Here is a 27,545-nt window from a genome sequence, read left to right as displayed (position 1 = left end):
CCATTGTGCATCATCACATCACATCACAACACATCAATGATGAAAATGTTTATATATGGCAAAAATATTCACCAATATTGGCCAAGAATTTTCCTACACCAACACTACAGACACAGAATATAAGTGAGTATATTTATATTGTGATAATCACTGTATCATTATTAATGGAATAATTCCTGCATTTTTTTTCTTTAATAATTATAATCGCATTGCATATATACATTCAAAACATGACAACCTCCATACACAACCACCATCTCAATGAGTTTTGCGTTGAAGGACATTTCGTCTTCAAACATCTGCCATCAATCTTGAAGACAATTTTTGAATGAATAGAAGAATGGAATCCATAATGTGCAGGAATTTACTTGTTGTGTGTGTTTGAAAAACATTTTTAGAACATACAACTTGTCATGAAAGAGTTGATTTATTTTTTTTATCTTTGTTACATCCATCACACACACACACACACATTTCATCCGAGGCCAATCTTGATTTGAGAAAATTTCAACGTTAATTAAAAAAAATTTTCTATACAACACAAAGGATATGGTTGGGCAAACCCCAATTTTTTTTTGGCCATATCTAACATGATTCGTTCGAATCGATTATTTGAAATCGATAATATCGATATATCGTCCATCTATCGAATCGAATAAAAAAAATTTGATTCCCATTCAATTTAGAATTCATGGAATAAAATTCATTCATTCATCATCATCATTTTTTTGTTTGAATCAAACAAACAAACGAACAAAAAAAAATGATCAGATTGTTGCCATAATCAGATCTGTTTGGCATAATTACAATGATGCTTACTATGCATATATTCATCCCTTAGACATATTCTATTCATTCTTTGCCAACCAATATATATTCTTGTCGAGTTTACCAGATTGTCGCCTGGTGATGATGATGATTATGATGACGAATTCTTCAAGGCGACACATTCAAATCTTCATATATTTTTTTTCCATCGTTAATAGATAATATATTTAAATGTGCGAATTAAATAGAGAAAACATTCACGTTCTTTGGATTCTATTCTATTTGGTTTTGGTTTTGTGAATAAAGAAAAAAAAAATAGAAAATTTCTGAAAATAACCTGCTTATACACACACACACACATGTATGCAATACAGTGTGTGAAAACAATTCTTTTAAATTTTTATCCCAACTATATGATGAATGAAAAGAATGTTCGTGTTGTTGTTGTTGTTGTTTAAAGAATTTTTTTATTTTCTCTTTCCCTCTCTCTCTCTCTCTCTCTCTCTGCCCTACAAATCACACACACACACGCATACCAAATATTATTTCTCATCATTCGCAAGATAAGGGGCCAGGCAAACACACACACACACACAGACATTCTTTATGAATTCTTTGTTGATGATGACGGTAAAGGCGTATGATTCTTAATACATGCCGTTATTTGTCCCAAAAATGGATTACTTTGATCTATCATATACACACACACAGACAGATGTTTAATGATCTTAATTTGCCTTGTTTCGTCTTTGTTTCGGTATTATAAAAAAAAAAAATTCAAAACAAATATTCATACGCCCAATAACTACCGGCCGTGTATGGTATATAATAATAACCATGGGTGGTTACCATCATCATCATCATCATGTGTTTATGGTAATGGTGGTGGTGATGGTGGTGGTAGTATTGGCAGTGGTGGTGGTAAAATTTCATTCGAAATTCTTTTGAATTCTTTCATCAACCACTACTACTATCAGAATAAAAGAATTTTTTTTCTTTTTTTTTGAAACAATTTGAATTGAACAAAATTTATTTTGACAAAATAGAAAAAAAAATATTTTTACCCGTTTAAAAGTAGTTGATTTTATTCTAATCATTTTCACTCGACTTCTTGTTTGAATGGTGTGTGTGTGTGTGCGTTTGTGTAAGTGTTTTTTTTCCCATTGATTTTGATCATCATAACTTGATGAGAAATGGATTGATTAAATTGATCAAATCCATTGATTTCATCGAATCAATCAATCATAATTTTTTTCAGTGTGGTGATTTTTTTTCCAGTATTTTCATTTTTCTTTTTCAATATTTTGTTCACAGGAAGAAGTCTGTATCAAAGTTTTTTTTTCTCTGCTGCTGCTGCTGCTGCTGCTACTTTCTACAGAATAATCAATCAACAACCTGCAAATTCGTTCTTTTTATATAAATTTGAAGAATAAAAAAAATTTAAAAAAAAATGGGCAAAAACGATCCATCAGATGATCCCGATCCATCGCAATATTTGATCGTTTCATTGGAACAGAAACGAAAAGATCAAACAAAACCATATGATGGTAAAAAAATGGTCTGGGTACCGGATACGGACAAATGTTTTCTATTGGGTGAAATTCAATCAACAAAAGGTGATGTCTGTACGGTTGCCGTAAAGGGTGATGAGGTAAAAACCACAAAAAAAATCAATTATCACCATCATATCATGCAAATTTTATCCAGTCCTATCCATAAAAAAAAAAATTTTGTTTCCCAAAAAAATTCCAAAATCAACATTATCTTCGTCATTATTTAGTCCTAATAAGATTTAGTTCAGTATCAGTTCAGTCCAGTTTCTGTGTCAGTGTTAGATGATTGATTATTTTTCATGATTAACATTCTAATTAATTAATTAATTAATTATCATCATATAAATAAAACAAATACTATTTAGCGTCAAGTAAAAAAAGATTTATTACAACAAGTTAATCCACCAAAATTTGAAAAAACCGAAGATATGGCCAACCTAACCTATTTGAATGAAGCATCCGTATTGCATAATCTTAGAGAACGTTATAATTCCAATATAATCTATGTAAGTATATCGTGGAACAAATTTTACTAATTGTGTGTTTTTTTTTCTCTCTTTTTTTTCTCTATCTTGACCCCAAATTTATTGATCACAATAATCGAACAATTAATACCCATGTTCGATTGATTTATTGATTTTTTGTTGTTATCTGGTGAAAAAAAACCCCACTTTTTACGCCCCATATATATTGAATTTAATTTCCGCCATCAATAATATTTAGCGTCAAGTGAAAAAGGATTTACTACAACAAGTAAATCCACCTAAATACGAAAAATGTGAAGACATGTCTAATTTGACCTATTTGAATGAAGCATCTGTTCTACATAATTTAAAAGAACGTTATGAAAACCAATTGATCTATGTAAGATTTTTAAATGAAGATAAATCAAAGCCCCTCTCTCTCTCTCTCTTTTTGATCAATCCGACCTGACCACAATGAAGTATCATCAATACCTTAGTAAAATTAGTTAAACAACCAAACCGAAACCCAAAAATAAAATAGCCAAAGTCCGTCCATTCCCAAAACAAACAACAAATTCGATACCTTTATCGAGATTCATTATAAGACCCATATATTTTTTAAAAATATTTTTCTTGATGAAAAAAAACGTGTTTTTTTTCATTCTTTCAGCACTTTTATTCGTGGACAATTTTCGATTTTATTTTATTGATAATTATAATTGACTAATTTTTTTTTCTCATCATCATCATCATCATTTTTTTTTCTTGTAGACCTATTCTGGCTTGTTCTGTGTGGTAATCAATCCATATAAACGTTTTCCAATCTATACTAATCGTGTAGTACAAATGTATCGTGGTAGACGTCGTACAGAGGTACCACCACATTTGTTTGCCATTTCTGATGGTGCTTACACTGACATGTTGTCCAGTAAGTATTTTTAATTATTCATGATTAAATCCCAATACCCAAAAGCCAAGTTCATTTTCATTCATTCATTCCGATAGAATATATTCTCATTATTAGCCTAGTTTTGCAAAAAAAAAATTCCATTGTCGAATTCTATTGTATTGTCGACAATGGAATGTTCTATGCGGGTTTTTTTTTTGGCTTCAGGATTTCAGTAGATTGCCTGGCCCGTTTTTTTTTGCACATATTCCAAAAATAGATCATATATACCGATTTCTCTTTCTCATTTTGAAATATAGAATAGAATAGAATCTTAATGTTGTTTGAATTCTTTAATAAATTCTTTTCAGGCGTAGGCTTTTTTTTCTTGATTTTTATTTTTAAACAATTCTATGCTGGGCTGCCATCATGATCATCAATGATGAACACACATCACTTGATAATTCGGGTGGTGTTTAACAACAGCCACACTATGTTTGGATTTTTGTTTGCCGTGTGTGTGTGTGTGTGTGTGTGATTCGCAATTTTTTTTTACATGTTTGCAAAACCTTTTAAGGAATGAGAGAAAATTCTACAATCATGTTGTTGATGATGATGATTACAGTCGCCATGAAATAGTTTTGTTTACAATCAGATTTTTTTTTCTTCTTAATTTCACTGTTTCTCTCTCTCTCTCTCTCTCTCTCTCTCTCTCTCTCTCGCGTTCGCTCAAGCCAGAATAAAGCATATATTAGACGTATAATATGGATAAACAAGGGACAAGAATTTTTTACTTTACTTTCAAAAATAGGTCAGGGATTTTGTTTCAACAAAGCATGGAATGGACAAAGCTAAAATGAAATGAATGACCTAATAAAAAGCGAAAAGACTAAATGATTTCAATTTTTTTTCTTCTATTTAGATCGAGAAAATCAATCCATGTTGATTACGTAAGTGTTTTTTTTTTTGGATTTTCAACACCAATACACACACTATACATACACACACACACACATTTATACACAACGTACGGCCGGCCACCAAAATGGCAATCATCAATTTCATCAATTTTGATTTTTTTTAGTGGTGAATCAGGTGCAGGTAAAACTGAAAATACGAAAAAAGTCATCACCTATTTTGCTACAGTAGCCGCTTCTGGTTATAAACATAAATTCTCTACTGGTGTAAGTTTTCATTAATTCATTAAAAAAAAAAAAAATTATTGGCTTTATATATTCTGTTTTGTCTGAGTGATTGTTGGACATGTGTTAAGGGGCAGGTGTATATATAGGTAACACACACACACAACACACAACACACACAAATATAAAAAATTCGATTTTTTTTTTTTTTTTTTTTTTGATTAAACCAATCAAAATCGATTGAAAAACAAAATTTTTTTTCTTACTCCGCCCCTTTTTTTATGTTTGGACCCAACCCCATGAAATTATAACCAAAAATTCCCGTCACCTTCTACCGACCTTTTTCAAAAAAAAAAAAAAAAAAAAAAAAAAAAAAAATTACAAACCAAACCCAAAAAAAAAAATTAGTGGTGAATCTGGTGCCGGTAAAACTGAAAACACGAAAAAGGTCATTGCCTATTTTGCAAACGTCGGTGCACATGCCCCGAAACCAGGCGAAGAAAAGAAGAAGGTATGATGATAATGATGATGATGATGATGATGACCATCATCAAAGTTTAATTTTTCCGAAAACCCAAATTTTTTCATCGATTGTTTCACCGCTCAATCTCTCTCTTTTTTCCTAAAATTTATCACTCCATATAGCTACCCTGTATATATTTATTTCAATTCAGTTATGTGTACGAATGTGTGTTGTTTCTCTTTTCCCAATTTTTTTTTGTTATTTTGATAAATTTTTACCGCTTTATGTTTAATTTTTTTTTCTCTCAAATCAATAATATGAATATGATCAATATCTAATATAATTTCATCATTTAATGATAATTTAGGGCAATTTGGAAGATCAAGTTGTACAAACTAATCCGGTATTGGAAGCATTCGGTAATGCTAAAACCGTACGTAATGATAATTCATCACGTTTCGGTAAATTTATCCGTATCCATTTCGGACCAATGGGTAAATTGGCTGGTGCTGATATTGAAACCTGTAAGTTTTTCTTTTGTTTTGTTTTTCTGGAATTTTATTTATTATTTACAACTGTTATAAATTTGTAGATTTGTTGGAAAAAGCTCGTGTCATCTCTCAACAATCATTGGAACGATCATACCATATTTTCTATCAAATTATGTCTGGTGCTATTAATGGTTTAAAAGGTATTTTCATTTTATTGACCAATTGACACCCAACACACACACACACACACACCTACACACACACATAATCACTTTGTATCCATCAATCAATCAACCCAATAAAATCTTCATTCTCCATTCACTCACCAACTTACTTTGATAGGAAAACATTCCCGACGAAAAAAAAATGTTTCCGAAATACCTGTTGAATATATTCTGCGAGTATATATACCGAACGCCCCCCCAAAATGATCAATCTAGTCGCCCCCTCTCTCTCTCCCTCTTATTTTTCATTTTTGATTTTCAAAAAAAATCACTATGTTTATGTTTTATTTTTAATTTTTTTCATTATTTTGTTTCAATACCCCAATGTGTGCGTTTTTGTTGATTGAACTAATCAACATATGAATTATAGAAAAATTATTATTGTCCAACGATATCCATGATTACTTTTTCGTATCACAGGGTAAAACAGATATCCCTAATGTTGATGATGCTGAAGAAATGCGTTTGACCGATGTAAGTAGTTTGTGATCAGGTGACATGATGTTTTAAGACGACCCTTTGTTTTTGGACTCCTCAAATGCCCCCAAAAGCTAAGCTAAATGTTGATGCGTTTGCGTGTGTGGTGCGTGTGAGATTTATCGTCATCATCATCAGTCATTGTTTAGATTCAATCAGTCAATCACTGATAAACTGAAGCTGGTGAATGGATTATGAATATTAAAAAAAACAAAAACAAAAAAAAAACAAAACACAGACAAATACATTTGAATGATGAAATGAAAAAATTTAATTTTCTAATCTATTTCTATATCTGTGTGTTTGTGTGTGTGTATATATATGATGTGTAAATCGAAAAAAAAAATTCACTGCAGAAAAATTATTACTTAGCAATGACATCAAGGATTATTATTTCGTATCACAAGGCAAAACAGTGATCGAAGGAGTCGATGATAAAGCCGAAATGATGGTCACCGATGTAAGATTATTATTATTATTTATCATCAAGTTTGAAAATTGCTTCTTTTGTTTCCCACTTTTTGTTTTATTTTGTTTTGTTTTAATTTGATTTAAATATTCACAATTTACTAATTGATTTTTTTTGTTATCATTAATAGGAAGCTTTCGATGTATTGGGTTTTTCTGCTGAAGAAAAATTCGACATCTATCGTATTACATCGGCTGTAATGCATATTGGTCAAATGAAATTCAAACAACGACCACGTGAAGAACAATGTGAACCAGATGGTATGGAAGAAGGTGAAAGAGTTGCACATTTATTGGGATTGAATGCAGCCGATTTATATAAGAATCTATCGAAACCAAGAATCAAAGTTGGTAATGAATTTGTCACACAAGGTCGTACAGCTGCACAGGTTAGCTATTCAATTGGTGCATTAGCTAAAGCCATGTATGATCGTCTATTCAAATGGATGGTAAAAAAATTGAATGAAACATTGGATACACAACAAAAACGACAATACTTTATCGGTGTATTGGATATTGCTGGCTTCGAAATCTTTGATTTCAATTCATTTGAACAATTGTGTATTAATTTTACCAATGAAAAATTGCAACAATTCTTCAATCATCACATGTTTGTACTTGAACAAGAAGAATATAAACGTGAAGGTATTAATTGGGATTTTATTGATTTCGGTATGGATTTGGCTGCCTGTATTGAATTGATTGAAAAGGTTTGTTCGGTTTTTTTTCTGTGACATATTATATCCTAAGATTAATTGTATTTCATCAAAATAGCCTATGGGTATCTTATCCATTCTTGAAGAAGAATCTATGTTCCCAAAAGCTACCGATAAAACATTTGAAGAAAAATTGAAAACCAATCATTTGGGTAAATCACCAAATTTCCAGAAACCGAAACCACCAAAACCAGGCTGTAAAGAAGCCCAGATGGCCATTGTACATTATGCTGGCACTGTACCATACAATGTTGTTGGTTGGCTTGAAAAGAATAAAGATCCATTGAATGATTGTGTTGTTGATCAATTTAAACATGGATCAAATAATTTAATACAAACCATCTTTGAAGATCATCCAGGTTTAGGCGGTGGTGATGATGGCGGTAAAGGCGGTAAAGGTGGTGGACGTAAAAAGGGTTCCGGTTTCCAGACTGTATCGGCATTGTACAGAGTAAGATTTTTGTTTTTGTTCCAATTCCAGTTAATTTAACTTTTGCTTTTTTTTACACAATAATAATGATCATCATAATCATAATCATAATGATGATGATAAATTCAATCATAACGCATGCAAATGAAATGCTTAACCAATTCCCAATTTCTTGTGATGAGAATCCTGTGTTTGTTAATCAATCAATCAAAAATTTTTTTCTCGTTTCATTTTTATTTTTCCTTATTCCAAAAAATTTACCCACCTTTTGTGCTCCATTTTGTTTTCTTTTTTTTCTCCCTACAAAATGTTTCTGAAATTCTCTTGCCACTTCCTAATGAATCATCATCTGAATCTTGAATGCTGAATCCTCCAATATCAATATAAAAATCGAATCATTCAATCCAAATGCAAAAAAATACAATAGGAACAATTGAACAAATTGATGGCAACATTACGTTCAACACAACCACATTTTGTTCGTTGTATTATTCCCAACGAAACCAAATCTCCAGGTAATGAAAAAAAAATGTCTTAAGGTTTCCATTCTTTTTTTCTTACAATTCTATTATTGGATCACATCTGCCTATTTTCTTTGTTTTGTCTGGTCTGTTTGTTTGTTTGTTTGTTGTACCCATCTGAATTTCTGGTTTCCCGTTGTTTGAATGCATAGTCTATTCTCGTTACACGCATATACACATACAGTAATACGCCCAATATATTTTTGAATAGAGTGATGAACGAATTTCTAAATTTTTTCCAATTTTTTTTCGATTTTATTCGAAAAAAAAACCATTCGATTTCCTTTTCTCTCCATCATTATTTTTACTTTACAAATATAGGAACAATTGAACAAATTGATGACAACATTGAAATCAACTCATCCACATTTTGTTCGTTGTATTATTCCCAACGAAACAAAATCACCAGGTAAAAACAATAGGAGAAAACAGATAATGATGGCTAGCAGATGACAATGTGATCGATTGAAATTTTTTTTTTATAAATCACAAATTCCCGGGTTTCTTTTCACTTTTTTTTATTAATATAAATCCATTGCTAAATAATGTTTGTTTTTCTCTTATTATTCAACAATTTTAGGTGTTATTGATGCTCATTTGGTTATGCATCAATTAACCTGTAATGGTGTATTGGAAGGTATTCGTATCTGTCGTAAAGGTTTCCCAAATCGTATGGTTTATCCAGATTTCAAACAACGGTATGTAGTCATTATCATTATTCATTCATTCATTAGAATAGATTACAAAGAAAGAGTTTAGTAGTGATTAGATAAATCAGTCAGAGATGTGCTAGTCATTGCCCCCTTCAGACACACACACACATTGAATTATTTTTATTATTATCATTTCATCATTATTTAAAAATTATTTCGGAAACCACAACAATCACCATCATCACAACAACAACAACAAACGAATGAATGAATGAAAAAAAAATAAAAAAAAATAGATACACCATTTTGGCACCAACCGTTTTGCCAAAAGGTTTCGTTGATGCTAAAGTGGCTACACAGAAAATTTGCGAAGCAATTCAATTGGATGAAAATGATCATAAAATTGGTCATACTAAGGTTAGATATGAATCAGAATTCCCTTGTTTTCCATACCGTCAACAACAACAAACCAAATTTAAAAAAAAAATGTTTCCTTTTTTGTGCATCATCATCAATATATATGAACCCAATTCAAATTCGAAACAGTTTCATCAGTCAATCAGTTACCCATAATTTTATTTCAAAACAGCAATCTGTCGTTTCACTGTGGATCGATGTGTTTAGATAGTGACTGAGTGAGAGAATTCAATGTTTTTTTTCTTTTCATTTTTTTTATTTTTGTTCTAATGATTTTTTTCCCGTTTCCTATTTACTACATGTGTTTAATATTGTTGTTGTTGTTGTTTTTTTTGTCTGCAAAAAACCCAAAAAAAACCTCGATTATTGTGCGGTTACCTTTTCATCCAAAAAAAAAATAATTAATTTTAATCAATCCAATTCTGAACCTATGACAATGAATCAATCAATCAATCAATCGAATCATATCCATGAATCATTCTGTCCAGTTATACAATTCTTGCACCAACTGCCGTACCTAAAGGTTTTGTTGATGCTAAAGTGGCTGCCGAAAAAGTACTCAGTGCTATCCAATTGGATGAGAATGATTTCCGTTATGGCCATACAAAGGCATGTTTATAAATATATTTTTACCACCAACCCAACCCCTAAAAATCAACCATCCACACTACCATCACCATCTTGTCTTTAATTTACAATTTATACCCATTTCTCTCTTATCAACGTGTTTGGTTTCCGTCATCATCATCATTTAAATGTTCCAGTTTCACATTCGAATATATAAATATCGTTATTATATAGCTAGCTTAAATCAATTCTTCTGCCCTGTTGCTGAAAATGATTTAATTTACTTTCCCTTTTGCTTTTTCCATTCCAAATTCAAATGCAAACCAAAAAAAAAACATCAACCATCAATGTATTTTTGAATTGAAATTATTAATCCAATCCTATACTCCGCCGATATCTGCTTCATTGAATGATCGAAATTATTAGCTATCTGATTCTGGCACCAACGGTCATACCTAAAAGCTTTGTTGATGCAAGACAAATCACTGAAAAGCTTGTTAAAGCAATCCATGTTGATGAACAAGAATATTGTCTTGGCAGCACTAAAGTAAGTATTATTTTTGAGTGTTTTGCTTATGGTATTATTGAATTTTGGAACTTTGGAATCATCGATCTTTTGAAAATAATGGACACAACTACGATGACGACGACGACGACTACTACTACGTAAACGACTATTTCCCTCCCATTTCCTTTCCTTTTCTCAATTCCTAACATTTTTTTCTGTCCTCCAAAAATTAATTTTGAATTTAAATTAATTTCAATTCAATTCAATTATGAAATATGAAAAAAAATTATTTAGATTTTCTTCCGTGCCGGTGTTCTCGGTCGTCTTGAAGAGATGCGTGATGATCGATTGAGCAAGATTATGACATGGTTACAAGCCTGGATCCGTTGGTATTTCGTTAAAAAGAATTTCAAAAAGCTTCAAGATCAACGTGTCGCTTTGTTGGTCATCCAACGAAACTTGCGAAAATTCCTTACCCTTCGAAATTGGTTGTGGTGGAAATTGTATTCGAAAGTCAAGCCATTGCTCAACGTTGCTCGTGTTGAAGATGAACTTAAAGCTTTGGAAGAGAAACTTAAAAAAGAAACCGAAGCACGCGAAAAAGAAGAAAAATTAAGAAAAGATTTGGAAGTACAGAATGTCAAATTGTTGCAAGAGAAAAACGATTTGTACTTGCAATTGGAAGCCGAACGATCATCATCCGGTGATGTTGAGGAACGTTTGATGAAAGCCGTTTCACAGAAAAATGATTTAGAAAGCCAATTATCGGTACGTTAATCAATTAATATGTGTATGATCTAATTTATTTGTTGTTTTGTAATAGGACTTGCAAGATCGATTATCACATGAAGAGGATGCCCATGCTAGCCTTAGCTCATCGAAAAAGAAATTGGAAAATGAAATCCAAAATCAAAAGAAAGAAATTGAAGATTTGGAACTTGCCTTACAAAAAGCTGAACAAGACAAACAATCCAAAGATCATCAGATCCGAAACCTTAACGATGAGATCGCCCATCAAGATGAATTGATCAATAAATTGAATAAAGAAAAGAAAAACTTGCAAGAGATGGGCCAAAAAACTGCCGAAGATTTGCAAGCCACTGAAGATAAGGTCAACCATTTGAACAAGGTGAAAGCCAAATTGGAACAAACCTTGGACGAATTGGAAGATAGCTTGGAACGTGAAAAGAAAGCACGTGCTGATATCGAAAAGAACAAACGTAAAGTTGAAGGCGATTTGAAATTGGCACAGGAAGCTGTTGCTGATTTAGAAAAGAATAAAAAAGAATTGGAAACCAATTTGCAACGTAAAGAAAAAGAGTTGCAAAGTTTGGCCTCAAAACTTGAGGATGAACAGGCATTGGTTGCCAAACTTCAGAAACAAATCAAAGAACTTCAATCACGAATTGAAGAATTGGAAGAAGAATTGGAATCTGAACGACAAGCTCGTGCTAAAGCTGAAAAACAACGTGCCGATTTAGCACGTGAAATTGAAGAATTAAGTGAACGATTAGAGGAAGCTGGCGGTGCCACTTCATCACAAATCGAATTGAATAAACGTCGTGAAGCAGAAATGGCTAAACTTCGTCGTGATCTTGAAGAGGCCAACCTTAATCATGAACAAGCCATGTCAGCATTGCGTAAAAAACATAATGATTCTGTTGCCGAATTGAGTGAACAAGTGGACCAATTGACCAAAGCCAAACAACGGTATGTATCAATTGAATTTGCCTCCCATAGCTAAACTATATGCTTGCCAATTTCAATTTCATTTTAGATCCCTTATTTAGGATGATACCCTTTCATTAGATTTGTTTAGATTAATAATTTTATCTTTAATCAATAATTATTGTTATTATAATTGTGATCCCCTTTTTTTAAAAAAAATCCCTGTTTAAACAAAATAGTGTTGAAAAAGAAAAACAACAAGTGAAAGCTGAATTCGATGATTTGAAAGGAAGCGTCGATCATCTTGCCAAAGATAAGGTAATGTTATCTAGATAGTCAATAATTATGGACCCATCATACACCCCCTTATACATCAGGTTGACTATCCGAATATCGATTTTCATCATAATGTGTTTATTATTTGTACTAGGCTAGCTTTTCAATGCTTTAATTTTGTTTTTTATGAGTTGCCAATTTTCGTAAATTTAAATTTCACTTAATTTCAATTGACAAAGACTTGAAAAAGATCGAGGCACATTACAAGCTGAACTGGTTGATTTACAAGGAATTGTTGATCATGCCACCAAGAATCAGGTAACAAACAAACAACAGTAATAACAACAAATGGAATCGATATTGGACCAGACGGATAGACGGATAGACGACTCTTCTTGAATGATTAACTATTGTATTGTTGATACTAATTTGTTTTTTTGTTCATTTATAACTTTTAGGCCAATATTGAAAAACAAAACAAACAATTGGAAATGCAATTGGGTGAAGTTACAGGCAAATTAGATGAAGCTAATCGTAATTTGAGCGATTTCGATGCCTCCAAAAAGAAATTGGCCGCTGAGAATGGCGAATTGCAACGTCAATTGGAGGATGCTGAATCACAGGTCAACCAGTTGACCAAACTCAAGAGCTCATTGCAAAGTCAATTGGAGGAAGCTAAACGAACGGCCGATGAAGAGAGCCGAGTATGGATATTAATATTTCGTTTGAATCTTGTACTAATTGAAAATTCTTTAAATTTTTTCTCATTAGGAACGTGCTTCCGTCATGTCGAAACTCCGTAATTTGGAACACGACCTCGACAATGTCCGTGAATCTCTTGAAGAAGAAACTGAAGCCAAAGCCGATTTGCAACGACAACTTAGCAAAGCTAATGCCGAAATTCAACAATGGCGAGCCAAATTCGAATCTGAAGGTCTTGCACGGTTGGAAGAATTGGAAGAGGCTAAAAAGAAATTGGGCGTCAAATTACAAGAGGCCGATGAACATATTGAACAACTTAATTCCAAAGTGGGCTCATTGGAAAAGACCAAACAACGTTTGCAAGGCGAAATCGAAGACATGTCGATCGAAGTGGAACGTGCCAATGCATTGGCTGCAACACTCGAAAAGAAACAGAAAACATTCGACAAAGTTATTGCCGAATGGAAACAAAAAACCGACGATTTGGCTGCCGAATTGGATGCTTCGCAGAAAGAATGCCGAAACTATTCAACAGAATTGTTCAAACTTCGTGCCGCATACGAAGAAAGCCAAGAACAATACGAAGCTGTTAAACGAGAAAACAAAAATCTCCAAGATGAGATCAAAGATTTGCTCGATCAATTGGGAGAAGGTGGCCGATCGGTACACGAATTGGAAAAATCACGAAAACGATTGGAAATGGAGAAAGAAGAATTGCAAGCAGCTCTAGAGGAAGCCGAAGCTGCATTGGAACAAGAAGAGAACAAAGTATTGCGTGCTCAATTGGAATTGTCCCAGGTTCGACAAGAAATCGACCGACGATTGCAAGAGAAAGAGGAAGAATTCGAAAATACTCGAAAGAATCATCAACGTGCCTTGGATTCGATGCAAGCCAGCTTGGAAGCCGAATCACGACAGAAAGCCGAAGCTTTACGTATGAAAAAGAAACTCGAATCAGATATCAACGAATTGGAAATTGCATTGGATCATGCCAACAAAGCCAATGCCGAAGCCCAGAAGAATATCAAAAAATACCAACAGAATATCAAAGAATTGCAAACAGCATACGAAGACGAACAACGTGCTCGGGACGAAGCCCGTGAACAATATGCCATGGCTGAAAGACGATGCAATGCATTGCAAGGAGAATTGGAAGAAAGTCGACAATTGTTGGAACAAGCTGATCGTGGCCGACGACAAGCCGAAGGTGAATTGGCCGAATTACATGATCAAGCCAATGATTTGTCTGCCAACAATGCATCATTATCGATGGCCAAACGTAAATTGGAAGGTGAAATGCAAGCCTTACAAGCCGATTTGGATGAAATGCTCAACGAAGCCAAACAATCCGAAGAGAAAGCCAAAAAAGCTATGGTCGATGCTGCTCGATTGGCTGATGAACTTCGTGCCGAACAAGAACATGCTCAACAACAAGAAAAAATGCGAAAAGCAATGGAACAACAAATCAAAGATTTGCAAGTACGATTGGAAGAAGCCGAACAAGCTGCATTGAAAGGTGGCAAAAAGACTATCCAAAAATTGGAACAAAAACTTCGCGAATTGGAACAAGAATATGAAAGCGAACAACGACGACATGGTGATGCATCGAAGAACTTGCGTAAAGCTGAACGTCGTATCAAGGAATTGCAATTCCAAGCCGATGAAGATCGTAAAAACTATGAACGTATGCAAGATTTGATCGATAAATTACAACAAAAGATCAAAACATACAAACGACAAATTGAAGAAGCTGAAGAGATTGCTGCCCTTAATTTGGCTAAATATCGTAAAGTACAACAAGAATTGGAAGATGCTGAAGAACGTGCCGATATGTCCGAAAATGCATTGGCTAAACTTCGTGCACGAAACAGGAGCTCTGCATCAGCTACACGTGGTGTTAGTCCTGGAGTAAGTTTTTTTTTTTGATTTGAAATTTCATAATCCATTTATTAATTCATTTATTCTATTATATTTCCAAATAGCAGGCTGTACCAAAACCAAGAAAAACACGCGTTGAAGATGAATAAACGCATCTCCACATATTTATCCAAAACACATGAACACACACACACCCATTCATTTATTTATGTTCTTCAAAATCAGAAATTGATTAATTATCCTTATTCACTTACATACACACCCACACATAGACACAAAATCACCAATCTATCTACTAAAATTAAATCCAAAAAAAAAACGTTATTTGTCGTTGATAAAATAATGATAAGAATAATCAATCAAACCACCAAGACAGTGTGTCACCATTGTTATTTCTATCGTATTTATTATTATAATTACAATTATTTAAATTGTCCAATTTTATTTTGAAAATGATTCTATTGTAATAACATCGTAGATCAACAAATATCCTATTCTTCTATCTCTCATTCACCAATTCATTCATTCACAATATATTCGATTATTTGAAGTAGCAGCCGAAATTCTTTAACCATCAACAAAATAGCAGCAATATTGACATGAACACACCAAATGTCGTTAATATTTGATTGAGAGAATGAAAAATTGAAAATACTGATCACAACATGAATTCATTTTCATTTAATAATTTGGCAATGAGATAATGTTTGAAATAAAAATAAAAATTTCATTTTAATTAATCAATTTATTTATAATATATGTTGACAAAATTATAATACAAAAATGTGGATGGAATTAGAAAAATGATATATTAGGAATCAATATCTATACCGCTCACTTCAATATCTTCACCCCATTGAATACAATTATCAATGGATAGTAGAACATCATTCATAAGATCTTCATCGAGAACGGAAATTGGTAAGAATTTATGCAGTGAATAATTATCAATAATCTGTGCAAATGCACTACTTAATCGATAGAAACGTTCATTACGATTACGTTGAAAACAGGGTAAATCTTCACTAAGTAAATCGGAACTTGGTTCTAATATATCTTCCAATGCTTTCTTTTGATCATCAGGTAATTTATCAATTTTAGTCAATAGATTTACCATAGGTAATTCGAGATTGATTAAAGTTATCAATGAAATAATCAATGAGCTAAAATATTTCGACATATCCGATATGAATTGTGAATCCAGTAAAAACACGACACAGACACGAAAATTTAGCGATTCAAGATATTTGGCAAATGTTTTCATCAAACCAAAATGTGATACTAATTCAATTTGGCCAGGTGTATCGAATAGAACGTAATCATCTTCTTGGGTGCCTAATTTTTCCGTCAACCATTCAAGATTGTTCATCAGATATTCCATTGCATAGACTAATGCACCATTTGGACCGAAATTCAAATCTGTATCTTCCATTACATCTTCAACATGAATCAATTCACGAATATCGGCAATGGCATTATAATTGAAAACTTCGGCGGCTGGATCCAAATTTACGGCGTACATGGATCGTTTTGATGTTTCAGCATGAGTAAGCATTGAGGCAATAAATGTTGATTTGCCACTGCCGGCTGGTCCGACAACTAATTGGGCGTATCGAGGCATTAAAATCTGAAAATTGTTAATTTCAAAAAAAAAAATTACGAATTCAACAACAAAAATCAACAACAATCAATCACGTGGCTGGTATAAAAACATTTGGTATACTTGCAATATATAAACATATTGAATAATCATCATCAATCGTCCTGATCGCCTTAATTATTCCAAAATAAGCAAATGATATGATTAAGAAATTTTCACCATGGTCACGTTATGGTTCGATTACCAGAAAATTTTTTCCGATAACTGACAAAAAAGCTATTCATTTTTCCAATAGTTATTTAAATAATGAAAATGAACAAACGGCTTGAAGGTCGACGACGACAGCCACCATCACCACCACCAGCTGATCTTTGTTGCCAAAGTGGTTGTACCAAATGTGTATGGGTGGAATATTGTCATGAATTGGTCGAATTCTACAAAAATGATGGCTTAGAAAGAGCCGAACAAGAATTGAAATACCACGTGAAAGATCCATCATTACGAATGTTTATCAAAATGGAATTGAAACAAACATTAAAGCATAAATGAAAATTTTTAATTGTAAAATAAAATGAAGAATAAATTTATAAATTCAGAAATCGATTTCTTCATCATCATAGGTAACCTGTACTCGTATGATCGGTTCGTTTAATTTGTTACGAAGATCACCTACAGTTCTGGTATTTCCACCAATTGTTGTTGTATATTTTTTACCCGTCTTTGCATCCAATGCGATTGATCGCATTCGACTTTTTAAAGCATCATCATCAGTGGTTCGACGCCAAATTGAATCTGATCGTTTGGCTTTCATAATACGATTCGATGATACGGATTGTAATTGTATTCGATCGCCAATTCTTGATGATGAAAATGATACATTAGATAATCGTGAACGTAGATCACTTGATGATCGTTGTTGTCGTTGACGTTGCTGTCGAATTCTTTCCTCTTCTTCGTCAGCTCGCATTCGCATACGAATCGGGGGCATAGATCGACGTTGTCGTCGTCTTTTTGCAAGTGAATCATTGACAATATCTTCATCAATTTCCATCATAATTTCATTGCTTGTTCGTTTAACTCTTCGCAATGGAACATTAGATGGTGGATCGGTGGATGATGATCGTTGAGCGATAATTATTTGCTGTCGTTCATTTGGTGCCGTATCAGGCAATTGTTGATTAACTTTACGATCATTAATCGTTGCAAAACGTATCAATATTGTTTTAGCTTTTGGATGTTTCTCACCCATTACATAACGAAAATTCGGTGGTACAGGAATCTCTAGTTTATCAGCTGTATCAACATTTAGATTCAAATTATCCACTCCTTTGACGCCATAAGAATTTTCACGCCAATCAATTTCATTCTTTTGAATGATGATCGCTTTAGCTATCGATATTAATGATTCAAATGCTTCATTAATACCTTCAAATGTAACATTACATGAAATGTTTGATAACCATTCGATTGAATGTGGTTTACGTTGAAAATATTCATAAACATCTTCAGATGTCAATGCATCTAGACCACGAACATTTAGAACATTGAAACGCCAATTTGAAAATGATTTATTCAATTCATTCATTGAAATGTTTAATGCTAAACATAATTCTCGTTGATAATCGACATCCATTATGATATCATGGGAAAAAAATTCAGCAAATAAAATCAGTTTCTAAATCAATAATCGAATGTAAACAAACAAACATGCTTGAAAGACCTAATTATGGTAAAAAAAAAATATATCTGGGGCTAATTGGACCGATTGCCAAAAGATGGCATTGTATGATCTCTTTAAAAACGATTCGAATCGTTTTCTTTCCCGATAGAATTCATTAGAATTGACCTTGGTTCTTAATTTATATCAACTTTAAATTATTTTTTTTTATTTGCGACTGGTAATTTGTGAAAGAAATGTATTGTAGAAAAAAAGAAATAAATTATTTTTTTTTAAGTATTTGTAGCTAATAATTATTGATTGACAATCGATTTTAGATTGATAATCATGATAAAAATGATCCATTTTTAAATCAATCAATTGTTGGATTTACGACCTTGTTATTCAATTTCAAGTGGCCATCATCAAATCAAATACATTTATTATTCCTGTTCCATGTGACTGGGCGAATGTAAAATGTAATCACAATGTCGATGATGTATTATCATTGATAATCAATCTAAATGAATGAATACTGTTCCTGTTGATAAATCAATTAAACTCGAGTACATGCAATAATTGATACAATCATCAATGGAAAAGAAATAAAAGCCACATTAGAAATTGTATTGAATTTCATATTCTCTGGTCTACATCTTATATCAATAACAATCCAAAAAAACATATCTTACAAAATGATGAAATTTTTGTTGATTGCTGCCGTGGCATTTGTCGCCGTTTCGGCTGATCCAAGTAAGTTTCGCAGATTAAATGAAAAAATCAATTACTAAATTCAAATATTTTTGCTTATATAGTTCACTATGATAAAATCACCGAAGAAATCAACAAAGCTATTGATGATGCCATTGCTGCTATTGAACAATCCGAAACAATAGATCCAATGAAAGTACCTGATCATGCCGATAAATTCGAACGTCATGTTGGTATTTTGGATTTCAAAGGTGAATTAGCCATGCGAAACATTGAGGCTCGAGGATTGAAACAAATGAAACGTCAAGGTGATGCTAATGTCAAAGGTGAAGAGGGTATTGTTAAAGCTCATTTGTTGATCGGTGTTCACGATGATATCGTCTCGATGGAATATGATTTAGCATACAAATTGGGTGATCTTCATCCAACCACTCATGTCATTTCGGATATTCAAGATTTTGTTGTTGCCTTGTCCCTTGAAATTTCTGATGAAGGTAACATAACAATGACATCTTTTGAAGTACGACAATTCGCTAATGTTGTCAACCATATTGGTGGTCTTTCAATCTTGGATCCAATTTTTGGCGTTTTATCTGATGTATTGACCGCTATTTTCCAAGACACCGTACGTAAGGAAATGACCAAAGTATTGGCACCAGCATTTAAACGTGAATTGGAAAAAAATTAACCAATAGACATCATTTTTCCAACTGTACAATCTCTATTTCACTGACAATAAAATAAAATTTTTATTTTTATTTCTCATAAAAAAACTGCTTTGGCCATGAATTAATTTCAAGTATATATGTTACATCGTAAAGCAAAAAAAAAAAATCAAATAACATAAAAATCAATCAAAAAAAAAAATTAGAGAAAAACAGTATGGCAACGCCTTGTGAAGATGACGGCGGAATAATTATAAAAATAATTTTCGGTTTTAAATAATAGGAATTTTGTTTCACATTCAATTTTTCGGCATGACGATTTTAAAATCATTAGATCAATCAAAATTCATGGAATTCAGTCATTTTCGGTGATGATAATTGAGCAATTCGTTTCAACAATGATTTTTTTTTAATCATCAAAAACTAATACATCTTGATAATTGATCGGCATATATGACGAGTATTTTTTTTTCAAAGAAACAAATATCATACATTATTATCTTGCATTTCATTCGTAGTCATATTAGCTTGGCGTCTACGTTGACTTCGTCGTACAGCATCTGCACGTCTAAATGGTTCATTTTTTAGGCCTAAACAAAAACAAATGTTTTGAGTACAATTGTGATAAAAAAAATTAAAATAATCATCATCTTCCTTACCTGAAAGTATGTCTTCTAAAGCACCATTATAAACTTCATCCTGTTTGAGTAGACGTTTTTCCTTAACTTTTTGATTATCACTAGTTGCTTGTCCTTGTTGATTATGGTTACCGGATTGATCTGATTGGCTGCCACCATTACTATTATTCTGTTGTTGTTGCATCATACGTTGTTGTTGTTTGGCTAGAATTTGTCGACGCAATTCTTCTTCGATACGTTTACGTTGTGCCATCAGATTATCTAATTGACATTGTTTGAAATTCTTTAGGAAACGAACAAAAGTACCGAATAATTGATTGGATGATTCCAACATTTTAGGATTTTCACCAAAATATTCCACACATTCATTGTATTGTTGTTGAGTTTTTCGTAATTCATCTTTGAGTCCAGAAACTTCGGGTCCTTTTTGCTGTATGAATTGTTGTAGAATTTTAGTTGCTGGACTTGATGCAAGACCACCTTGATTTCGAAGCTGTAATTCATTTCTACATAATTCCATTCCTTTTTCTATTTCAAGTACTTCGGCTACACAAGTTTCAAGGGAAACTGATGTTGCACGTTCGATTATCTGCAACAGGTGATCAAAATCATAAGGCATTTTAATGTTCTCCAAAACACTGGCATCAGAATTACCACCAGTCAATTGATGTTGTGAACGATTACTAATCAATAATGGACGTATAGCTAAAGCAGTGGCTAAAACTTCAGATTTACTAGGACCAGAATGATTACCGCCTGGTTTTTCTTTGACCAATATAACATCAACAAGATAATGTAACAATGAACGTGATCGATCAACAGATGATTTTGTTTCAGTAATCAGATCAAGTGTTTGTAATTTAAAACCATATGCTGGTGCTGTAGCCAATGTACGTGTTGAACAATTCAGATAATTACCGAAAACAAGAATGTATTCAAGTATTTCTCTTACACCGGGTGATGTTCGTATAGCTATGGCTGCTTCACGAATCGTTTTTATTCGTTGCATATATTGCGTTATAATTGTTATGACCATTGTAGCATCACCATCACCACCACCTGATCCAGGTTTATGATTGAAAGCTGGTGAATCGACGGGCAAATTAATATTGTTCATATAGAACATTATTCTTAATTTAGGTTCCAAACGTTCAACTTTGGATATTTGCAATAGGAATTTATCCACATCATTCATCTCATCAATTAATCTGCCTTGTCGTTCATATTCACGATAAGATTTGGTTTCTTCTGGTTGTGGTATCATTCGCAACAAAACTTCGGTATAATCCATAGATAATATGTTTGTATCAAATGAATGTATTGCTTTCACTACCGTTTCGGTATCGAGATCAATTTTACGCATCGAAATGGCCATATTCCTAAGACGATTATGTTGCAAAAGCGAAACTTTTTCCGGTACTTTAAAACGTTTCGATACATCACCACCGGTGTTGTTGTTGCCAATACCATTAGCCATGCCCGAAGAATCTCGTTGATCTTGACCGATAAGACCACCTTTTTTACCACCAAACGATTTAATACCCAACTTGAATTGTTCTTCAAAATCATCAAAATTAATCGTTTTAAGTATGGTTTCCTCATCATGAAAATCATTGAATATCGTTCCTTTTACTTGATTTGGTTTTAACGGTACCCAATTGAATGTAGGTAATTTATATTTTGTCTGGTAAGTTCGCTTTAAAGTCATCAACATATTCGATGAATCGTTTGTTGATGATCCGAATGCACCGGAAGCCATTGGAGGCGGGGGAGGTGGTGGTGGTGGCACCATACTGATTGATGGTGGCGGAGGCGGAGGTGGTGGTGGTGGTGGTGGCGGAGGAACTGTTAATGATGGTTGTGGACTTTGAGGCACTGTTGCTGCTGTTGTTGTTGATGATGATGATGATGAGTGTGGATGAAATTTTGGAACCGGTTGTAGTATCACTATTGACTAGGTTGGAATCGATATCACCACCACCACTGGTTGACATTCGTTTTAATTCATTGATTCGAGATTCAAGCAATGATTCACGACGTCGTGATTCTTCCAATTCACATACGGATTGTTTTAGCCTTGTTAGCTCATCATTCATATGTTGATTCAATTCGGCCAAATCTAAACGATCTTTTTCCAATGAATCATATGCATGTTTAAGTTCATGAAATTTTGATTCCCAATCACGTTCGGCTTCATGTGCATTGGCCACTTGTTGTATCAATTGTTGACATTGTTCCAGGGCTACATTTTTCTGTTCAGCATCTTCCATTAATGCAGCCACATCGAATACATTGTCCAAATAGGCTTGAATCTGTACAAGTAAATCATCGGATTCCATATTGCGCAATTTATTCTCTAGATAATTATCAAGACCAAGCTGTGTGAATTCATATTGCAAATGAACACGAAAATTCATATCTTCAACCGAATGGACAATAATATTGATGAATTGCATACAGGCGACCATAAAATCAATATTGAATTGTTCGTAATTCATAAAATAATGCATCAATGTTTGGAATCGACGTTTTTCGCCAATTTCTTCTTTAAAATTATCGAATGCAGCGAGTATCATTTGATGACCACCTTTAACCAGACAAATGGCAGCTAGTAATTCTAAAACTAGCGATTTTGTACGTAATGATTTATGTGTCATCGATAGGGCAATACAATTGATTGCTGATTTATGTTCCATAACCAAATTGAAACCAAATTTGTTATTCATAATGGCACGCATACACATTATACAGACATGTACATCATCACCAACTTGTCCCAATTTGACTTTGGTTGAATGTTGTCGTGAGAATAGGAATGATGGTCTACGTTGTAGCGTATGGCTACTGATCGAGCCATTCGATTGATTTGCAGCAATTGAAGATGGAAAACTTTCCTGACTTGAATTAAGATTGGCTGTCGATGTAGAACTATATGTTGTTTTAATTGTTCCATTATTATTGGAATAATGTTGATTACTATTGGTGGCATCTTGATGATATTCACGCCATTGTTCTTGTTTTTGTGTTTGAAGACGAAATTTTAGATATTCAATAAGAATATCTAGACCACGATGATTCTCGGAAAGAAAATCTCGAACCCATTCAATTGAATTTGTTCGTAAGGAAATTTCAAGATCACGAAGTACTTGTGTAGATGTAACGCCACCAAGTTGACGAATTTTTTTCGAATTTTTCGATGCTTTTGGATCCAGATAAGTTTGCAATTTATCTAGATAATCCTGTGGTGATTGTCTTGCGGTAATTTTTCCTTGATCACGTATCAATTCCCATTTACGTTCATCATCATAGCTACGTAATAATTTTGCTTTATCCGGTGGTAAATCCATTGATGTGAGAACTAGAAAAAAAGTTTTTTTTTATTTAACAACTTGAAAGTTTTAATCAAATATATATTGGCAAACCTTTTTGAAATCTACGTTCCAATTCATTTTTTTCCGGTCTTTCAATATCACTTGTTGATAATAACATTGACATATTGGCTGTTGGTTGATAATTTGTATGATCCAAACTAATTCCTTTACTAAATTTATTTCGTTGTTGTTGTTGTTTTTTATTCGTTGGTGAACCAATCGATGATTTCATTGATTTAGATTTATATGATGATGATGATAATTGATGCTGTTGAAGTGATATCGATGGTGATAAACCATTATTATGCATCATCATTGTTGTTGCTGTTGGTGTTGATGCAGCTGATTCACTTTTCATTATCGATGGATTCATATCATCATCACAAGAATTATGTATATCATTCAACGAGGACGACATACGTCCACCCATCGTGAGTGTGTGTGTGTGTATGTTTGATTAATGTGTATTTATTTGTAATTAAAATGGAAAATGATTTCTCTAAAAATAAATGAATGAATGAATTCTTTCAACGTAAAAAAAAATTATGATTGACATTTAAATGTCAAAATGAATAATGATCATCATCATCCATCACATATTTCATTCCACCATTTACATTGATAGAATCTGTTCAAAAAAAAGAAAAGAAAAACAAGAAAAATGTTTTAATAAATAAAGTGACAAATCAGATTGAAATGTAAATCCATCATAAACAACATCATCATCATCAATATATTAATTAACCCACTTTAGTTCGTATGATGATGATGATGATGATGATGAAGACTATAGAAATGTGATATGATAAATTAATCAACAAACTATCTGTAGAAAGGAAAAAAATTTGTTTTCAATACATATATATGCACATGTGGGAAGATTTCGGATGCATATCGATGATGATGATAATTAGTAAACAGAGAATAAAATTCAAGATTTTGAAAATCAAAAAGTACAAGGTTCAAGATTTTGAATAAAACAGCCGATGATTTTAGGCGTAGGAGGATTTTTTATTTTCTTAAAAAAAATTAAAAAAAAATAAAAACAGAAATGAAAAACTATATGAGTCATCCATACGATTCTTGTTCCTAGTGTATGCCAAAGAAAAAAGAAAACATTTAAAAATAAAAACAGAATCACAGGTTGCACACACACACACACACACATGCAAACTAACATCCATCCATACAAATTAAAGATGCAGATCTCTCAGGTTTCATGCCAACACAGCAACACACATACACAGGAACACACAGACAAAAGGGTTATATTTCCATTCACATCAATTTTATTCAAAATAGCACTTGTGTTTGCAAACAATTCAATGAAGAAAAAAACAGACCTTGAATTTACAAATAATGCAAACACACACACACACACTTTTCAGAGGAGTAATAATTTAAAAAAAAACTCAAAATTAATCAAAATTGATTGGAATGGTTCATTGAATACGATATTCTTCAATTTCGATGTTTATGTGTGTGTTTTAATGATGATTAAAAACCAATCATCACTAATTGTTTAGCAACAATGAAAAAAAAAACAAAACAAAATGAAAATAAATTTAGGATTGTCAGTCACGTTCAGTCAGTTTGTTCGTTCGTTCGAACGATTGATCGATTATAAACACGTCGAACATGATTATTGTCAATCAAAATTAAAAAAAAAATACAACTTTTTTGATTGATCAGATCAATCAAATAGACACACACACACACACAGGGAATAGGGAAGTTTGCCACATCTGAACATCAATCAATAAACACAACAACAACAACAACAACACAAAACATATTTATTATCTCACAAAATTCAAATGAAAATGACAACAAGAAAAAAACAAACGAACGAACGAACGAACAAATGGAAACCCGTTACAATTATTTGTCGTAAGAAATATAATACAAACACACACACACACACACACACACACACACACACACACTCATTAAGATGTCATAAAAAAATAGACATTAAAAAACATATACTACAATATAATAATTTTTGATGATGATTACATTACATTTCCAAAAAAGATAATAATAAACACATTGTTAATAACAAACTATAACTGATTTCTTCAATCATCAATCAATTTTTATGTTTAATAATATAATAATAATATATAAAGTAATAAGGAAAAGACCAAAAAAGAAGAAACTCCCATCATCATCACATACAGATTATTGACTTACTCGAAAAAATTTTGTTCCAAATAAAATGGAAATTTTTATTTTTATTTTTATTTTGCCGATTCAACATCAAACAACAATGATGATGATGGTAATGATGATTCAAGAAAAAAAAATAATTAATGAAATTTCAATGCATTTCAACATGGAATAATTTTTTTGTTTTGGCGGATATATTAAATATATATATTGATTGATCTTGCGCTGAAGAACCGGGAAAAAAATTATGCAATCTCGGATAAAAGAGGATGATGATGATGTGCGTGCGTTTTGCGGTTTTGAAAATTGAATTTTTTTTTTTCGTTTAAATTTTCAATGCGTTTGATTTGTTGTTGTTGTTGTTGTTTATTATTGTTATTGTTATTATCGTAAAAATGACTGACCACAATGTTTGTATTTTGTTTGACAATTCATCGCCCTAACAAAATAACAACAATCATTTTTCCGAACATTATAATCATTGTCGGCTAAACATCATCATTCAGGCAACATGCCAACGCCTTGAAAATTTCATTCTTTTTTTTCTTTCTTCCTTCCCCCCACACACTCACACCACGGGCAATGTGGATGGTGTATTCGAGTATGGCCCCCTCTGGTTTTAATAAAAAAATGTGTGTATGTTTTCATGTCATCTCAACTCTTTCACTGACCACTACTAAAAAAAAAAAAAAATTTTCATATCTTTCACATGCAGAATATTTTATCACGCTACTACTACTACTACTACTTCTACTACTACAATTGGTTTGTATTGAAATAATAATAAATCAAAAAATGATAGCAGTATATTATTATTATATAATCTCTACTATAGATTTGGTCGCCATCTTTTGATGTTCAAAGAAAATGGATAATTTTCGAAAAAAAAAATGTTTGGATTTACAGCAGCAATCGTTCGATTTTACTAATAATTTTTTTTTTGTTTTTTAAAATTCGAAACGAATTGATTATTTTATTATTCCATCCATATTCTACTGCCTACTACAACTGTTACTACTGAAGGTCAAAATAAGATGAAGATGACCTTGATTTTGCTGACCATTTTTTTTGTTTTGTTTATAATGTGTGTGTGTATTATTTATCTGTCATTTACAAACACAAACAAAAAAAAATTTTTTATCATTCGAATCATCATCAACGTTATGGCATAAAAAAACATAGTCTACTACTGCTATTTAGCATTATTTAAACAAAAACAACAACAACAACAACAACAACGACAACAACAACAACAAAAAACAATTAGAAAATAAAACAAACACACACACGCACACACAGCAAAGCACAGAAACACATTTTTTTTTCTACCACCAAACGTAACAACAAAAACAAAAAAATGTCCCTAGGGTCGATTTTTTTATGGAGGTATGATAAACATAATCAAAACAAAAAACACAATGTTATCTGTTACAGTGGATTTTTTTTCCTATAAAAGTCA

General features: G+C 32.5%; 4 protein-coding genes across 33 annotated transcripts; 2 read left to right on the top strand and 2 right to left on the bottom strand.

Moving 5' to 3' along the window:
• The first annotated feature begins 1,804 nt into the window (after positions 1 to 1,804).
• On the top strand, positions 1,805 to 16,012 carry Mhc (myosin heavy chain). Of its 30 annotated transcripts, none has more exons than XM_075732246.1 (20): positions 1,805 to 1,912; positions 2,083 to 2,419; positions 2,687 to 2,827; positions 3,557 to 3,713; positions 4,594 to 4,621; positions 5,222 to 5,324; positions 5,644 to 5,800; positions 5,869 to 5,967; positions 6,825 to 6,928; positions 7,068 to 7,646; positions 7,711 to 8,103; positions 8,510 to 8,597; positions 9,184 to 9,301; positions 10,162 to 10,282; positions 11,043 to 11,516; positions 11,572 to 12,458; positions 12,932 to 13,010; positions 13,151 to 13,396; positions 13,464 to 15,302; positions 15,377 to 16,012. In XM_075732246.1, exons 2-20 carry the CDS (start codon positions 2,219 to 2,221, stop codon positions 15,419 to 15,421), a joined length of 5,859 nt encoding a protein of 1,952 aa, XP_075588361.1. In that variant the 5' UTR covers positions 1,805 to 1,912; positions 2,083 to 2,218; the 3' UTR covers positions 15,422 to 16,012. The 30 variants fall into 30 exon arrangements, with proteins under 30 accessions (XP_075588361.1, XP_075588357.1, XP_075588380.1 ...); XM_075732242.1 differs by lacking the exon at positions 12,932 to 13,010 and adding an exon at positions 12,656 to 12,734; XM_075732265.1 differs by lacking the exons at positions 2,687 to 2,827; positions 6,825 to 6,928; positions 8,510 to 8,597; positions 10,162 to 10,282; positions 12,932 to 13,010 and adding exons at positions 3,045 to 3,185; positions 6,362 to 6,465; positions 8,925 to 9,012; positions 9,553 to 9,673; positions 12,656 to 12,734 and having other exon boundaries at positions 1,808 to 1,912; positions 15,380 to 16,012.
• On the bottom strand, positions 16,009 to 17,183 carry LOC124494126 (GPN-loop GTPase 3). The gene has a single exon (XM_047057281.2). It carries the CDS (start codon positions 16,891 to 16,893, stop codon positions 16,084 to 16,086), a length of 810 nt encoding a protein of 269 aa, XP_046913237.2. The 5' UTR covers positions 16,894 to 17,183; the 3' UTR covers positions 16,009 to 16,083.
• Positions 17,184 to 17,406: 223 nt separating this feature from the next.
• LOC124494122 (formin-like protein) lies at positions 17,407 to 26,633 on the bottom strand. The gene is given in 6 exon segments (XM_075732271.1): positions 17,407 to 18,198; positions 20,439 to 20,495; positions 20,565 to 22,455; positions 22,457 to 23,901; positions 23,966 to 24,542; positions 26,111 to 26,633. Coding segments are annotated over 5 exon segments (4,506 nt in total). The 5' UTR covers positions 24,345 to 24,542; positions 26,111 to 26,633; the 3' UTR covers positions 17,407 to 17,464.
• On the top strand, positions 19,118 to 20,013 carry LOC124494127 (mite allergen Der f 7). The gene is made up of 2 exons (XM_047057282.2): positions 19,118 to 19,282; positions 19,345 to 20,013. Exons 1-2 carry the CDS (start codon positions 19,225 to 19,227, stop codon positions 19,926 to 19,928), a joined length of 642 nt encoding a protein of 213 aa, XP_046913238.2. The 5' UTR covers positions 19,118 to 19,224; the 3' UTR covers positions 19,929 to 20,013.
• Positions 26,634 to 27,545: the final 912 nt, after the last annotated feature.

The sequence above is a fragment of the Dermatophagoides farinae genome, chromosome 6 (assembly GCF_024713945.1).
Source record: "Dermatophagoides farinae isolate YC_2012a chromosome 6, ASM2471394v1, whole genome shotgun sequence".
In the NCBI taxonomy this organism is placed as follows: domain Eukaryota; kingdom Metazoa; phylum Arthropoda; class Arachnida; order Sarcoptiformes; family Pyroglyphidae; genus Dermatophagoides; species Dermatophagoides farinae.
This window is presented reverse-complemented; position numbering and strand designations above follow the sequence as displayed.

Coding starts and splice junctions, on each gene's coding strand:
- Mhc (XM_075732246.1), top strand. CDS start 2,219: ATGGGCAAAAACGATCCATCAGATGATCCCGATCCATCGCAATATTTG. Junction 5,325..5,643: donor CAGGCGAAGAAAAGAAGAAG/GTATGATGATAA, acceptor ATGATAATTTAG/GGCAATTTGGAAGATCAAGT. Junction 5,968..6,824: donor TGCTATTAATGGTTTAAAAG/GTATTTTCATTT, acceptor AATTCACTGCAG/AAAAATTATTACTTAGCAAT.
- LOC124494126 (XM_047057281.2), bottom strand. CDS start 16,893: ATGCCTCGATACGCCCAATTAGTTGTCGGACCAGCCGGCAGTGGCAAA.
- LOC124494127 (XM_047057282.2), top strand. CDS start 19,225: ATGATGAAATTTTTGTTGATTGCTGCCGTGGCATTTGTCGCCGTTTCG. Junction 19,283..19,344: donor CGCCGTTTCGGCTGATCCAA/GTAAGTTTCGCA, acceptor TTGCTTATATAG/TTCACTATGATAAAATCACC.